Source organism: Cryptotermes secundus, unplaced genomic scaffold, assembly GCF_002891405.2.
Source record: "Cryptotermes secundus unplaced genomic scaffold, Csec_1.0 scaffold180, whole genome shotgun sequence".
Classification (NCBI taxonomy): Eukaryota; Metazoa; Arthropoda; class Insecta; order Blattodea; family Kalotermitidae; genus Cryptotermes; species Cryptotermes secundus.
The window spans coordinates 277764-292665 of NW_019718619.1; the positions used below are offsets into that span (position 1 = coordinate 277764).

Sequence of the window (14902 nt, forward strand, 5' to 3'; positions counted from 1 at the left end):
GCGGCCTCCGTACTCTAGAGGTAACATTCCCACCTCATGACTTGTAGTACGCGGGTTCAAATACCCGGCAGAGGTCGTCAAATTTTTAAGGGCGGAAAAATTCAGGGAACAAGTCCTCCGGGAGGGACTTCAAGCCGTGTGTCCTGTGTCATAGCTTTACGGCACGTAAAAGAACCTCATACCTCCAAAGGAGTTCACTGAGCCAAAATTGCAGACGTTTCCCGCCCAACAGCAGTCTTTAATACCTCTGGTAGATGGGGGAAGCATTATAGATACCTCTCAGCCAGTAAAGCTGGTCTCGCTGGCTGGGCGGGACTGATGGTAAGCACCAATACCGGTAGGATATAGAGACTGGTAGAAATCATAGAGGGAAGCACAATGGACCACTACAGGTCTAAGTGCATGGGGAAATCATTCTACATGGCAGTTAAACAGTAATGATAGTGGATCAACTGATAAACTAATGTAGCATTGGATGAGGATGGCTACTTAAGGCAGTAGCCTGATGAGAGTATGGGATATTGCATAAGACCGTTCAGAATAGCTAGTTCCCTGGAAAATACTCAAACATGATATGTCTCAAATAAAACTAAAACCATTGAGGGTATTCAGTCAATAAATAGAGCAATATTATGTTAAGAGTACTGGTATAAATTCCCTTATTTTAACTTTATAATTCATGTGCTAATATGCTTATGAAAAATATTTGAAATAGTGTGTTATTGGATCAGATAGTTTACATGATATAACAATGAAATGGTGTGTTATTGTGTCAGATAGTTTACATGATATAACAGCCATTTATTAGTAAAATTAGTTTAGCAAGGTTCATTAGCTAGAAGTTTAAGAGATCCTACTGAAGAAATCACACAAATGCTATTATTCAAATTTCAGTGCTTATCATTCTTCAAACCAGTCATCATCTCAATATGTTAGAAAAGTTTCATTACACCTTGCACATAAAAAATACTAAGGTCCAAGCATAAGAGCCATCTTAGCTTTGAGTTACGAATTAATAAGACAGACACTGCTGATTCTGATGAGAAATTTCTCTGTGACATGGTTTACAGAGGAACTTGCTTCCTCTGCACCTTTAATATATCAGTAGTAGTATGTTATTTGTTTTGTTGTGAAGTTGTTTTTTTTATCATTCAACAATCCATACATACGGGTATTACAACCATTTGCATAGGGAAATTGTCAGTTTTACGTCTAATTTCGTGCATATCTTTACAGTATACACTGTACCACCCTAATATAGGGGGTTTGTCATCTGAATAATATTATCTAGATCTAGTTACCATTAATTTCATTGTCTTTACACAAATTAATTAACAAATTAATCAGCTACATATTACATTTACACACTTGATGAATCAAAAGACATAAATTCATCTGCATAATAAAAGAAATGTTTCAGCAAAAAAGATCTTAATTCCTTTTTAAATGAGTTAAAATTTTCCCCTTTGTTTTATTTGATTGGGGACCTTATTATACAAACTAATTCCCATATTTATCACACTCCTCTTAAAAAGAGCTGTATTACAGTGCTGTACATGAAAATTTAATTTTCTTTGTGTGTTATAATTATGAATGTCTGAATTTATTGCCATAAAAGCCTTGTATTTTTTGATAAAGCATGTCACCTCCAATATATACAGAGAAGGCAATGTTAAAACATTGTAATCTTTAAAAATTTGTCTACATGACGTGCGACTACTAATACCACTAATCACTAATATCACTAATCACCCACCCCACAATAAGATACCATTTCTCATACATGGCTCAAAATTTGAAAAATAAATAATTTTTATCATATATGGACTCATCCCCTCGTTGGTGTCTCCACCTTATCGTGGTGAAGGGGTTTGAGTATGACCCTGAGAGCTATACCAGCGGTAGCGTAGCTACTGGCAGGGCCTCCCTTGCTGGACAGGTCAAAGGGTAGGCATCAGACGAAGAGAGACACCAAAAACTGGTGCCGGAAGCAGCGTCATCAGCAGCGACTTGAAGCACAGAGCAAATGATGCTCGAGATGGTTCAAGTTCTTATNTATGTGAATTCCAAGAAATCTGACTGATATACTATTTCTGTATTATTAAAAACTATTTGTGGTCTTAACGTATCTCTCCACTGTCTTGAATGAAATGACATGGCAGATGTCTTTTAGTATTTATTACAAGGTTATTTTTTTGAAACCATATTTCTAATTCTTTCATAACATTCATTATTTTATATTGAAGGTCAAGTTCATCTTTTCCAGTAATTAACAAATTGGTATCATCTGCATATAAAACCAGCTTTGCTCCTTGAACATTTTCTGTAAGATCATTAATGTATAGTAAAAATAAAAGTGGCCCCAACACTGATCCCTGTGGTACACCATACTTCACTTTCCTACATGATGAATTATAACTGGTTTTGACACTGCCGTCAGTGTTTTTCATTTCTACATGTTGGATTCTGTTTGACAGGTAAGACCTGAACCACATATTTGGCACGCCTCTTATGCCATATGAGTCTAGTTTCTCTAAAAGTATATCATGGTCTATTATGTCATATGCCTTTTAATCCTATGACATATAGGCTGTTATCTAAGGCCTCCTGTATACTTTCAATAAAAGACTGACTTGCTGTGTCAGTTGATTTATTTTTTCTGAAGCCATTTTGGGCCTCTGTTAGTATATTATTTTGAATTAAAAACGGCATTAGCCTATTATACATCAATTTTTCTAATATTTTGGAAAATGCCGATAAAATGGATATCGGTCTCTAGTTTTTAATATCATGATATTCCCCTTCTTTATGCAGAGGTATCACTTTAGCTAATTTTAATCTTTCTCGGAAGATGCCTTAGCTCAGAGAGGCATTGAAAATATGAGCCAGTGGTCTTTTTACATAATTTATACATTTTTTAACAAGATATTCTGGTATCTCATCATATGCTTTAAGAATTGAATTTAAAATATGATGCATAGTGTTATATATATCTGCCTCATTTTGTCTGTTATCCTCTATGTTAGAGATGTAATGTGAAAGTCCCACTTGAAAGTCTTAGTTAATTTAAGAGAGATTATCTTTCATGTAGTATAAATATTACTTGTAGTTTGAAAAGATGTTATATTTAACTTAGGAGCCATAATACAATTTGACTATCTTTAGTTTCATCATTATTTACTTCTGATAAAAACATTGATAATGTGCTTAATTAGTTAAGCACTATGCCATTAATTTGTATGGAGGAGTGGAGGTATAGCTCCACCTTGCTTGACCTCAACACTAGATGGAGGTGAGTGGTCAGCTTCATGCTCCTGCTTCTTTACACCTGGTGAAAGAGCTACTGGTACTCATTGGCTAGGAGGCTGGCTGGATCCCAGAGTAGGTCTGGATGCTGTGGAGAGAAAAAATCTTGCACTGATGGGAATTGAACCTGGGCCATCTAGCCTGTGGCTTGTCATACCAATTGATCTATCCTGACTCATATTTACTTATGATATGTAGCCTTTATTAAATTTATATGTAGAAATTGTATGTTGCTTATCATTACATTTAATTTTTGTGCTGTGTTGTTGTTCCTAGAATCCCTGAAGCTACAACGCAATCTTGATAATTATGCCTTCCTACGAAGTAGCAGAATTCACAGTTTAGAAAATCTGGATGATAAACAGGATTTCCAAGTTACAAGGGTTGGTATATTAGCATTCCTCTGGTTTAAATTATTTTTATATTACACTGCATTACTTGTAGGTAACACTGAAGAATCTGTAAAACACATTACAGTTTAAGAAGCTGCAAGATATGCCAAGCAGTGCATAAGGATTATCTATGAAGAGTGTATATATATATATATAAGCTTAAGACTTGCTGCTTTTTCAGGGGACAGAATAATTTTCCAAGTGATGGCCCATCTTGTTAACCTCTTGTAATTTAGATTGTAGTCTTCTGGGTTATAACACTAATACTCATGGTGGTTACCAGTATTTTGGAGGAAACTTCCATCTCCTCCTTGAGGGTAGACGTATAGTATAGTATTTTATCTGTGGATTACAAGTTTGCATATTTTCATCCTGTCATTTGCACTTATCATCTCAGCACTGTACAAGATGCTAAGTAGTAACAAAAAAAAAACTCCGTGGTTTTAGTCTGCAAGTGAACTATACCAACTGAGCGACCACTGCTTGTCAGCAAAGTTAGTGCCAAATTTAGCGGATAGAGGGTGTCACGTGGTCAGAGCAACGAATCCCCACGGCCGTTAATTTCGGTTTTCTAGACCGGAGCCACTATTTCCTTGAAATAGCTCCTCAGTTATCCTCAAGGCTGAGTGGACCCCATTCCAGACCCACTACTTCTCAGAAAATCTGCTAGCGCCGGGAATCGAACCAAGACCTCTGGATCTGTAGCCAGGAACTCTGATCACTAGACCACAGAGGCAGTCTGCTAAATAGTAACACAGTAATATCTCCCTTTTATAACAGAGACATACTGCCGTTTCAGAGACTTTTTAATACTTAATGAGGAAATACCATGTATATCAGATCTTCTACATATTAACTGTAAGTGTAGCATAAACTAATTTTTCATGTACAGTACCATATGCTAAATATGTATTATATCTTAAGTTGTGTAGGACCAATTGATTAATGCATCAGAGGGAGTCTGTGCTGGTTAAATATATTATGAAAATATTTGTAGTTGTCAGTTAATTACTGACACCCAGCAGAAGTTTTTCTCGACATCTTTAATCAAAGTAAAATATATCCTTAATTCTGAAGTGTCCATTTGGCAAGATCATTATAAAAAAATCAAATCATATATCTTATCAGTAAGTAATATATAAGCTGTAACTAAATCTTCGCATGAATTAAAGAGTGAATTAACATTTTGAACATTGTCCATACCAACTTTTTCTGCTTCCTTTTTAATTATCGTTTTAATAGGGAAGAGGTATTAAGACTAGATACATACGAGTATACGAGTAGTATTTTCATTGCATTTAAGTTATACTTTATGATGTAATACAACTCTTGGAAATTAATTTTTAGTCACCATTTCTCAACTAATATTTATTCCTCTGTGGAATGCAACATCAAAGTATGATACATCAATAGAGTATTATATCATTTCATGAATTTGATAGAATTTGATGGATTGGTTTCTAATGCTGCGTTCTGACAATAAGGTAAATTGTACCTTTAACCTCAAGTGGTTGGCATGTTTATAACTCATTTTATATTTGGACACCACTTTAGCAAGTTACATTATTCACTTGTCTAGCATACTACACTTGGGTTGGGTGATTTGTAGTTGATAGAATATAACAAATTTATTTTTTAAATACACGTAGTTACTCGTACATGTATGTGTTATCATCTCCATGAGCCATTATAAGGAACAAATATTGTGGTTCTTGATGTGTTATGTTCATGATTATAATTTATCATATACCTTCTTAATACCTTATAGTTCAGTGACAGTGTGCATCACTATTGGCCCTGTCAACAATACACTGGACGGATTGCAAAAAATTAATATACATGTATTGTTCTACAGAGAGCTTTGGAGACATTAGGATTTTCACAGGAAGATGCTGTGAATGTGTTCAAAATTGTGGCATCAGTGTTAAAACTTGGTAACATTGGCTTCATTCCCACAAATAACATTGATGGAACAGAAGGGTGTACCATCAACAATGATTATGGTTAGTTGAATAATGATCTCACTTTTATTATTATTATTTTTTTTTGTATGAAGTTTATAAATCTTTCTACTAATTAGTAATTCTTATCTATTCTTTTAGGTTCACAGTCTCTATAACGCAGAAGAACAGGGTCATAAATGCAACAGATGTCTTGTACTTTATTTGATTATTATAGATATACAACATTAGATCCATTGCTTTGATTTTCATACTGCTGTTAGCTGCTTTTCCATTGCATGTTGGTTGCAAATTAATGGGGCATCTCATAATTGTTGAGCTGTTTCAATTTAATATCAAGACTGACATTCGTACTTGTATAATTACCATCAGATATAATTTTCAGATGTGAGCAAAATACACTCACATAATTTACATACATATGTAACAGTTTGTTTTGCATGTGTAACTGTGACACTTGAAAGTCATATCTTGAAATGCTCTAGCTTTGTACAAATGTTCTATTTAACCCTGAATTTGTATATGGAAGCAATTTATTACCTGATTTCATAACTGTATACTGTAGCTATATTAACTGTTAAAAATGCAATTATGAGATAAAAGCTAAAAATATAACACTACATTCAGAACACTTAACAAGTTTAATATTTTATGTAATAATCAAATAGTCATCCTCAGTTTAAAAATTCACATGTCTCTTAAAGCTGTGCAGTCAGAGCTGTGTATTCTGCTAAGTGTTTCGTTTTTTTTTCTAATTATTACATTAAAAAAATATAAAACAGAACTTTCATAAGAAGTTCCTCTAAATATCATTTCCCTCATGTCATTCATGTTGCCTTCATTTTGCTGTAAGAACTTACTCTCTACCCTTCACAGAAAAATTGTTACTTGCTATTAGACTTGTGAGAATATATTTTAGTACTAGATTATATATTTATATTTCTGAATGGTTCTAAATGTACCTGTAACATCATTTTATCTTTATGGTAACTAGCTATAATAATAATAAGAAATGGGTGTTAAATTTTCTGAACTATGCCAGGAAAATAAAAAGATGGAAATTAAACGTGACATTTCTCTTTGTCTTGCTATAAATGGACTGTTTTTTGTGATAAATTTTATGTAAATTGCCCAGGAGAATTAGAGTGGTAAGACTTAATCATGCCTGTGGAACAGGACTCTGAGTGCCAAATGTAGTCCAAATCTGTCCTTTCAGTGCTCTGTAGCATAGTTATTCAGTGATGATGATAGATGCAGCATAACACGAACCTGTTCAATGTGGATGATCGTTGATTTTGATGTAAATGAGCAAGACAGTGTCATAACTCCTTAAGAAGATCCATATTTATATTTAATCACATCTGGAGAAAATTTAAAGATAGAAATATTATAAATGAAATATAACAATATTTCTGAATTTAAGTAACATCATTCTACTACTCTGTCCAAGAAGTATCCGACCTTGGGCTGGGAAAACAAAGTTCTGTATCTGGGTTGTTATGATACCTAATCCCCTTCAAAGGAGGCCCCTTGTGACCCCACACACTTAGCCCAGCGGTCCTTCCACAGCTGGAAACAATTCTGGAAGGCTTCTTTTGGAATGGCATGCAGCTGCACCATTGCATTCTGTATGCTGTCCTCACAGCTGTCAAAACGAGAGCCTTTTAGTGGTGTCTTCAATCTCGGGAACAGCCAGAAATCACAAGGAGCAATATCAGGAGAGTAGGGAGCCTGGCAAACCTGCGGAATGCCGTGTTTGTCCAGGAAACCCTGGATCAGGTGTGATGAATGAGCTGGTGCGTTTTCATGATGCAGCTGCCAGTCGCATGCGTCCCACAGCTTTGTCCTTTGTGCTGAACTGCATCACAAAGATGGCGGAGGACTTCTTGGTATACTCCTTATTGACAGTTTGGCCTAGTGGTGTGTACTCATGATGCACAACACCCCAGTAATCGAAAAAAAAACAGTATCACCTTCACATTGCTCCGAACATGTCGTGCTTTTTTTGGGCCTTGGGGATCTTGGATGCTTCCATTGTGATGCCTGGACCTTGGTTTCTGGGTCATATCTGTACACCCATGACTCGTCACTAGTGATCACAGTCTTCAGAAACTCAGGATCCCTTTGGTGCACTCCAGCATGTCCTGCGTGACCTCAAGGAGGAGTTGTTGCTGCTCCGGTGAAAGCAGCTTGGGCACAAATTTCGCCACCACTCTTCGCATGCTCAAATTCTCAGTTAAAATTGTGTTTGCAGAACCTCTGCTGATCCTAACTTCATCAGAAATTTCCTGGATGTTCTTATGATGGTCCTCCATGATCAGTGTCTGCACTATTTCAATGACATCAGTATTTTGGCTCGTTGACGGTCTCCCGGAACGCTGGTCACTGTCCACTGACATACGGCCATCTTTTAAAGCGGTTGAACCATTCTTTTTAATTTTGAGTGACCCCCATTGCATCATGGCTGAAAGCCTGCTGAATTTTGCAGATTGCTTCCACTGGGGTATCCTTAAGTTTCTGACAAAACTTGATACAGTATCACTGCTCCAAGCGTTCTGTCATCTTGAGTGGAACAAGAATGTGATGAACACGTGTTGCACCACTTCACTATCTGGCAGCCACAGATGCATCCAGCGGTGTTGCGAGTCAGCAAATAATCACACATGTGCATGAAAGTCCCTTCTACCACTATGCTCAGTTTCCCCACCCCTTTGGCCATTGCTTACAGTGGCAAAAAATAAAGTAAAATACTTTTTGGACAGCGATGTATGTTGCTGTATTGTAACGAAGTCTTCGTGGGTAGTAAACCATGTGAAGATAGAATTGGTATTCAACATTTTGGAGAATATGACCGCGTGTAATTATACAGCCGTGTTCATACACCTGAGGATGACCTCTTGAGGTCAAAACATGTAGTGATAATAAAAAACGTGTTGTGTAGTCGGTAAATTCACTCTACTATTAATTTTGGAGAATGTTCCTGTCTCCATCATCAGGTCAACACCTGATGTGAGTGACATGAACACACATTGTATTTATGAGTATACCCCTAAAGCATGCTCTGCTGTCATAGGATGAGCCACTAGAGGGATAATGGACAGAGTCAGAAGACTTCATTGCACACAGTCACCATGAAAGCTTGACATCTTACTTTTAATTTTGTTTAGTTCGCGAAAAATATTTCTTATGTTGAATGTTGCTGGACAGGCTACCTCAGCAGCAACATAACTGTCTTGTGTTTGGGAAGTACCTGGATAAAAAATTTGTGACTATTTATCCTGACTGAACTTTTATGAGATTTTATTCAGTCCCTCCAAGCTGGGATATCACAAGCTCCAACTCACTCCCCTCTGGTCTCCTGCATTCATCTTGTCATTTTTCACAAGAGGGCTGACAACCCTTGTAACTGGTATAGTGTCATAAAATAGCACTGTTTTAAATATGACCTCTTGTTTTTGGGGCAGGGGTTGCAGTCTGTGGTTTCACATATCAAAACTTCCTGATCTCAGACTATGAAACTTCTTGATTCATATTCAGGCCATAATTGAATACAAGATATAAAACCTTTACAACCTTTATTACCTTTCTGTTTTTGAGCAGACTTTATGAAATCATGTTGCAACTTCTGAGCAAAAGTAAAATGTGTTTCTGTCATGTCTAAACATGATGCCAACAAACTTCAAACTGGCTATTCATATGTTGAACTCAGTACATTTTTATGATGTGTGCTGATTTGAAGTGAAATTGATTGTAACTATTGCTGTTCCTCAAAGATATGCAAATTAATTTTCTTTCTTGAATAAAATTCAATACAGTACCAAATATTGAGGAGCCCCGATAGTGTAGTCAGTATAGTGACTGGCTACAGGTTAGATGACCAAGGGGTCAGTGTTCAAGTCCCAGTAGAATCAAGATCTCTTCTCCATGTTGTCCAGAACAGCTCTGGGGCCTACCCAGCCTCCTATCCAATGGGTACCGGGGGTAAAGCATCAGGGGCGTGAAGCTGACCACTCACCTCCAACTAGTGTTGAGTTCAAGAAAATATGGATCTATACATCCACTTCCCCACACCCCTTCATGGCGTAGTGCTTAATAAGTTAAGCACAGGGACAACTTTACTTTTTCACCAAATATAGTGACTAGGCTATGGACTGGATGGTCGAAGAGTCGGGGCTGAATTCCTGACAAGGGTAAGAGATTTTTTCTTCTCCATCATCCAAACCAGGTCTTGGGCCCACTCATGTCCATCTAGTGCCAAAGTTAAGAATGGTGGAGTTATTGCTCCACTCCCCATACATCTTCATGACATGGTTCTTGATTAATTAAGGACCAGGGACAACTTTACGTTTTATAGTGCTAAATATGTAGACATTTCCTTTCACAGTGCCATATAGTTTACAAAACACTATGAAACAAGGGTTCGTGCAGGGTTTCGCTCTTTCATATACCTTGAAGAAACAGTGACATTTATTCTGTTTCAAACTGAGAACAACTTTTCTATGCAAAATATCACAACTGAACATTTTATGCATGTGAATCTACTGGTATAAATAGAAGAAAGCAGTTTTAAATGTAATTGTATAGAAAGTACAAGTGTGAAATAAAATTTCAATCCAATGGACTATAACTTCTTTTGAGGACAGACAAGAATTCTTAAAAATGTTCTCAGTCCTAAATTACATACACAAAAAAGAAAGAAACAAACAAAGAAAGAAAGAAAAGAAAAATAACTCTGAACATTAGTTCTGAGAATTATTTGTGTGGGAGGGTTACTATGATATATATGATAATATATTTGTGTTGCCTTCAGTTGATAATACAAGCTGCATTTACAGCCTACTAGATTTCTGTTAATTTAAGCAAAATTGAGAGAGCAGTTTATTGTACTCTGGGGATCAACATAATCTGTTATATCTTGAAACTGTTTTGAACTAGAAACTTTAACCATGATATGTAAGCAGTGTCCGTCTTTTAGTGCACTCAATTTTACTTGTTACTTCACAACATGTTTCGACACTACAGTGCCATCATCAGGTGCTCCATTTATGTCAGTCTATTTCATTGCTTGCCATTACGTCATTGTAAAATTTAAAAAGTATTTAAAAATGTTCATCAATTATAGTAAATATATATATACTAAAAACTTGTTAAGATTATTTATCTTATCTGTCCCAATTCTAACACCACGCGTAGTTTCACCACTATGGGAGTCGTTCCTCTTATTCTCAGGGTATATCGTATCTCGTGTTGCATGGTGTTAGAATTGGGACAGCTAAGATAAATAATCTTAACAAGTTTTTAGTATATATATATTTATTATAATTGACGAACATTTTTAAATACTTTTTAAATTTTACAATGACGTAATGGCAAGCAATGAAATAGACTGACATAAATGGAGCACCTGNCCCATTTAAGAAGGCAACATACATTACTGTCTTTGATATAAAGTTATCACAGTGAAAACAATATTCCTGTCCAGGTACTTGTCTGATACACATGAATATTGACTGGAGCATTGCAAGAAGTTCCTTAAGAGGCTATTACTGTTTTGTCTTTTCAGTTTTAATGGAATAATGAAATATATGAAAGTTATCTTTTATTTCTGCTGTTTGAATATATGCATAGTTTCTGACAATAGTGTGCGATTTCCACAGAGGTATTTGATGTGTGTCAACTTCTTGGCACTGAATTCTCTGCTCTTGGATCAAGCCTGACTCAACGTACAATCACAGTGTGTGCCACTAAATGTTGCTCTTCTCCGGTCCCTCAGCAGAGGTTTAACTCACCCTCGAAAAATGTGACTCGAGGTACATAAAAAGAAACCCCATTTTCCTGAGTGTTACTGTCCTACTGTGACTGCTGGTAAATTATCAGTGTCATGTTACAGTGTAATATTTGATGTATTTAAAATTAAAGCCTAGAGTTGGGCAAATTAAATTTTGTATTTCCTATATCTATTTAGCAAATATGAGAACAGTTATAAGTGGATACATATCAATGGGGGATATCAGTTACAAAGTCATATGAGTACTTGCTGGAAGCACTGTTCAGTATTTATTAACGAAAATATATTTGTCTCACAATTTTCCGTGAACATTTTGCGAAGAGAATAGGGAATGATGGAAATGAAATTTATTGCTGAAAAGATTGGTGTGGTTATCACTTAATATTTTTCTTAATTCAATTGACATCAGACATCAGACAAAGGCCTTTCAAAAGCTGATTATACAGTCATAATTTAAAATTGATATAATTCATACATTCATTAAATTTTATACTGTAATATGGTTACTTTCCCTGTACTTTGTACTGAATAATTCTGTTTTTGGTGGGTATGGTATTCGTAATTATTCTTCAGTTTGACCAACTCTTAGCTTAAAACATAAACCATGATGATTGAACAAAATAGAGCTTAGGCAATAATGCTTTTTGAAGTTCATAGATTATTTCCAAACATTATGATATAACCCAGTGAACTGTATGATAATATAAATGTTTGAAAGGTGTCCACATGTAATTCTTACCGTAAATATTATCTTTATTTATATTTGGTGTCATAACTGATATCAGTATACATAATTCAATGAACTTCATCATATTGGAATAAATGTTGCATTTTTCTGGATTTGATTATGCAGTATTATTTTACTTCTACATGTGCGCGTGCACACACACACACACACACACACATTATTGTAGCACATGCTGAGAATTCAATCTGAAGTCTCATCATTTGTTATGTAAGCGTTCTTACTATTAACTTCCCTTGCTATCTTCCGTCTTCCTTTCTAGTTCTACTCACTATCAAATGATACATCAGAGCTGATGTTTAGTCTCATCTCCCATGAATAACAGGCACAAGTAGTAGCCAGTTGTAAGCCATCTCATTTATAAGTGTCCTACACTTCAAAGATCTACATAAAATTATGATCAGTACTCAGAGAATATCCACAATACACTGATACAAAAAATTCCTTGTTCATGGTCTAACACATTACTTACATTCATGTACCATGTTAATGTTTGTCAATTCATTGATATGGTAATCCAAAATTCTGTAATATTAATGATGTTACACTTAGAAAACTTGTTATATGTGTGGAAGAATGTATATGAGATAGGGCAAATATTTATCTGATGGGTCTGGGTTTTAGAATTTCATGCAGCTTAATCTGCACAGACCAGCAATAGAAGGAAAGTTGTTATTGTGTCTTAATTTTTATGAATTGTTAGCATGTTCATGATTCGTAACATAAATAGGTAAACATCTCCTTTACTCAGAACAGGGATTTTCACATTGAATACACTAGAGATGAGGAGCAGTAAGTGATTGTTAATAATATCTTGAGGGAGATTCATATGGACAAAGAGTTAATGCAGAATGGGAAGATGAAAGGAAAGAAAACTTGGGGGTCTTCAACAAGATAGTTACTCATATATGCGATAACATCACAGAGAATACACTTCAGTTTGTGAAGATAATGATAGTTGCATAATAAGCAACAAGTGGAAGGAGATTATCACTGTGTGCTTTGCATTAGATTAGAAATATATGTTCAAGGAACATCAGTATAATTTCATGAAATATATGTAGTTAGTTCTTACCACATGTTTTGACCTGACTTCTGGGTCACAATCATATACCACCATTAATATACTTAGTACCACAGGTTTATGTTGATTAAAACACATCAGTGTAAATTTTCATGCAGTATTTTATAATTAAATTCACTTTACTAATAATTGCTTGTCAGAGTTTTACAGCATCCTGTTTTATATTATCCTGCTGGCAATGATCTGAAGAAATGGTTGAAACAACACATGGTAAGAACTGACTACATACATTTCCTAAAATTATAACGATGGTTCTTGAATAAACATCTGTGGTTGAATCAACAGCAGGTTGCCTCAGTATAAGTTTGGTTTAATAGAAATTGAATGATTAATACCACAAATATTTTGTGCCTCATTAATGAGGAGGAAGATTGAGGAGACTAGAAAGAATTGTCAGTATTGATGACATAAGCTTTGAGGTTTTTGAGAGCATTGCATTATGTTTTTCCTGAATATTTAGGGTACAACAAATAGAACAATTGCTGGGCTTAGATAGATTTAAAATTTAAGGTGGCAGAGAATTTCTACAATAAATTTGGAATCAAAGGTTATGATGCAGATTGGACAGACATGGAAATAGGTTATTGCCTGTTGAGGGACATAAAGAAAGGTAAAATTAGAGAAGTAAAGTGTCTCCAGTTTCACTTGAAGGCTTCACTTACTGAAGTCAAGAAAGCATACTGATAAACATCACTTAGAAATAATTTGATATTTCACTGGTTCATGTCTCTATCATCTCTATCATGAGAAGTTGGTTTGTAGGTAGGGCCTTTGTTACTTGAAATATTTCTTCTAGCAAAATTTCACTTTCACTTTATTTTAAATTCCATAGATCCTTTTCAGGTCACGCATGCCATAGGATATAGAACATGTCAAAATACATAAACACATACAAAAAAACAATGAACCCATCAACATGCAATACAGTCACAATACAAAATTTGTACATAAAATATTCAAATATGATCAGATTTATGCAGATATATGATTATCGTTGTCACCATCATAAATCAATACAAAAGACCTATTCATAATATAGAAGTTTGATGCAATTATTTTGATCACATAACTACAAATACTTAATTTTCATTCATTCATTTCCTTTATTTTCCATATATCCATACAGGCAAAAATCCTAGGATGTGGAAATAGTCCATTTGATTATAGATGTATACATGTAATAGATTACATAAGTCACACAACTAAAATAACACACACCAGTTAACTAACATAGGTAATATAAAAAAAACAAAACAAGAGCTTATTACAATTGTAACTAAACATAATTTAAAAAGTGCATTACTATAAAAACTTAAAATTAATATAATTTTCCCATAAATCAAAATACATTGATACAGGACTCGTCATATACATACATACACATCCTCCACTTTCCATAAACATCCATACAGGGAACAAACCCAGGATGTGGAATTAGTCATCAAAGACATACACAAAGTCACACAAGTCACACCGCGAAGATCACCCACATTAATTATCTAGCACATACAACAATACAAGGCAAAAAAAGTAAACAAACATAAGTCACAAGTAGCCACAATACAACTCTTCACCTCACCCTTACCAACTATATTAAAATGTGGCGTTAAGCATTCAAATTTATGT

The 14902-nt window shown here is 35.1% G+C and overlaps 1 protein-coding gene across 2 annotated transcripts in view; it reads left to right on the top strand.

Annotated features, from left to right (window-relative positions):
• LOC111861882 (unconventional myosin-Ia) overlaps nucleotides 1-14902 on the top strand; it is a 273865-nt gene that overhangs the window by 176571 nt on the left and 82392 nt on the right. For both annotated transcript variants that reach the window (XM_033750543.1, XM_033750545.1), the window contains exons 9-11: nucleotides 3583-3689; nucleotides 5554-5701; nucleotides 11317-11469. In XM_033750543.1, the coding sequence (XP_033606434.1) occupies nucleotides 3583-3689; nucleotides 5554-5701; nucleotides 11317-11469 (408 nt within the window). The remainder of the gene's footprint in view (nucleotides 1-3582; nucleotides 3690-5553; nucleotides 5702-11316; nucleotides 11470-14902) is intronic.